General features: G+C 30.6%; 1 protein-coding gene across 1 annotated transcript; it reads right to left on the bottom strand.

The window, feature by feature from the left end:
• Positions 1 to 101: 101 nt before the first annotated feature.
• On the bottom strand, positions 102 to 1,426 carry LOC107477830 (zinc finger protein CONSTANS-LIKE 2). Its single transcript, XM_016097899.3, has 2 exons — positions 703 to 1,426; positions 102 to 493 (listed from the first exon to the last, which is right to left on the bottom strand). The coding sequence occupies exons 1-2, from the start codon at positions 1,189 to 1,191 to the stop codon at positions 437 to 439; spliced, it is 546 nt and encodes a 181-aa protein (XP_015953385.1). The 5' UTR covers positions 1,192 to 1,426; the 3' UTR covers positions 102 to 436.
• Positions 1,427 to 2,710: the final 1,284 nt, after the last annotated feature.

Below are 2,710 nucleotides of genomic sequence, written 5' to 3'. Positions count from 1 at the left end.
CACTCAGGAGTAGAAAGTGATATCACATAATTTTTTTGGCAACAACTAATTCATGCATACACTGACATATACAACTCAAAAATAAAATAAATGAAAAATAATTAAAAAGAGTTGAGAGAAATTAAAATTTACATCATCAGCTTCAAAATACATATTTATATGTTATATCTATATCTATCTTTTGAGAACGAAGAAAAAGGGAAATTCTAATGTCAATCTTCTACCGTTCTCCGAACAAGCAGTGCTGATCAATGAACTAATAGTTTTAACTACTGGTCAAAAGTAAGCAGTGGTGTTATAAGCGGGCTAGATCAGAAAGCAAGTTAAATAGTAAAATAATCAAAAGAGCTCAAAATATCTTCATGCCAACGACGTCGTTAAAATTAGCGTCCCAACCTCAAACGCTGCCTCAATCTCCACCGTCACGCCAACCACTTCAGCGGTGGTCCTCTGCCATCCTCCGCCGCTCACAAATCGAAGCGTTCGAGGCTTCCTAAACAAATAAAAAAGAAACGAAACACACGGGGAAAAAAAAAAGAGAGAAAAAGAAATCATCGTTTTCCGCCCAAATTTCAAAGGTGTGCTGATAAATCAAAACTTCTAAACAATTTTCACTTAACAGTTACCAAAATTTAAAAATAGCTATCGCATTTTTTCTTAAGAAATTATTTAATCCAATGCCATTCATCGTACATAACAAACCTGAAGGTCACGATCCGAAGCGTCGACGTCACGCCGTCGTTTCAACGACGTCGCCAGGTCAAAACCATCTCCAGCGCCGAACTCCGACTCTTCGCTGCCGGCGGAACTCGAAGGCGGAGGCGGCGGGGTGGTGGAAGAGCACCAAGGCACAACCTGATTTTCTCCGTCCACATCTTCGAAACCGTCGTCGTCGTCGTCGTCGATTTCTGTCGCGTCGTTATTTTCCCCTTCGCTCTCTTCTTCTTTTGGTTTTTCTTGTTCTCCCTTGGAACAACTGTGGCAGAGGGAAACGGCGTTAAGGAGTGCGGCGCCGGTGGCTTTCCACGGCGTAAGTGAGTAACAGTCGCGGCAGAGGAGCGTCCTGGAGTGCCTAGCCACAAGGAAGTTAGCACCGTGAACATTAGCGTCGCAGGTCCAGCATAAGCTAGCCTGGTCCGACTCGCAGAAAGTCCTAGCCCTAACCTTGCACAGTTCGCACTTCTTCATCATATCCACCTTCTTGAATCTCAAATTAGAAAAATATCTTACTCTTTTTGTTCTCTGTTTATTGTTTTCGTTGAAGGGTGAAGGAGGAAGAAGGAGAAAGACGGAAAGTTGTAAGTTACGTTGTCTGATCTTTTATAAAAGAGTAAATCAATTGATCAATCCCTGATTTTGCGTAGCAGCCCCAAAAACTAGTGAACCACCCTTCTGTTCTCTCTACTGTTTGATCTGATTTAGATATTTCGTTTGTCTTCACTGTCACTTCAAATAAATGTAAATAAAATTGAAAAAATAAGTGAGTAACTTGACGGCTCATACTTAAACGCTCATTGCTAAATATGGAGTGCTGCATATCTTGCGAATTTATTAAATCTGAACTCTTTATTTATTATATTTTATTTGAATGATCTAGATTAAAAAAGACAACCTGTTAATCAGGTTAATCATTTTTTATAAGTTTTAGATTTTTTTGTAAATCTCAGATATTAGACTGAAGTTAAAAATAAAAAATAGTATATAAATATTAAAAAAGACATGTCTGTACAAAAAAAAGTTATTAGACTTTAGAATTAAAATAAATAATACATAAAAAATAAGTAATTTTGTATTATATATATATATATATATATATATAATTTTATTTTGTGTGAAACAAAATTAAAACATTAAACATGAACAGAATGATAAAAGATTTAGTACTATATAAATTTAATTAAAAAAATATTTATACAACGTAATAAGCAAATAAACATATAATAATTTTATTTTGTGCGAAACAAAAATTCATGTAAAAAAATATTTATATAATTTTTTATTAACAATTTTTTATTGAAATATGTTATTTTACTATATTTATAATATATTATTTGGGATAATTATATTATTTTAGTTAATATATATTATTTAAAAAATATTTAAAATTTATTATTTTGTATTAAGAATATTATTAAAAATATATTATTTAATTTTTTAGAATAATATTTTCTTTTATTTGGTTCAAACATGACAATAAAAAAATTTTAGGTAACTGTGTCTATTCAATAAATATTATATTCATTTATTTTTATATTGCATGTAAAATAAATAATTAATGTTTGAAAAAAGTTAATAAAAGAAAGAAGTATTTTTTTTACCAACTCTTGGATAAAAACTATGTCATTTGAACTATAACTCGTTGACAAAGAAAGAAATATTATTAATTATATATTAAATAGAATAATTATTTATTAGGCTCATTCTTATACAAATAAAAATTTCTCTTAATTTTATATTTGTAATATTTTATACCAATTAACTTTAAAATTTAATTATTTTTTGAATAAATTAATAAAAAAATACAAATAATTGTTTAAATATAATTGTATTTTAATTTTTCATTTTATTATGTACAATTTGAGGATAATTTGAAATAAAAGATAATGAACTTGTTGTAACTGCTATCTATTTTGTGCTTTGACTATGTCGTCATCTGAGAATTATGGCGCCTTCATGGAGACCGGGTTCTTCTACAGAATCGATTTTGCGT

The sequence above is a fragment of the Arachis duranensis genome, chromosome 3, assembly GCF_000817695.3.
Source record: "Arachis duranensis cultivar V14167 chromosome 3, aradu.V14167.gnm2.J7QH, whole genome shotgun sequence".
Classification (NCBI taxonomy): domain Eukaryota; kingdom Viridiplantae; phylum Streptophyta; class Magnoliopsida; order Fabales; family Fabaceae; genus Arachis; species Arachis duranensis.
This window is presented reverse-complemented; position numbering and strand designations above follow the sequence as displayed.

What these genes read in the sequence shown, in the direction of transcription:
- LOC107477830 (XM_016097899.3), bottom strand. Translation starts at nt 1,191, where the DNA reads ATGATGAAGAAGTGCGAACTGTGCAAGGTTAGGGCTAGGACTTTCTGC. An exon ending in CTTCGGATCGTGACCTTCAG is followed by an intron (nt 494 to 702) that starts GTTTGTTATGTA and finishes TTATTTGTTTAG; the next exon opens with GAAGCCTCGAACGCTTCGAT.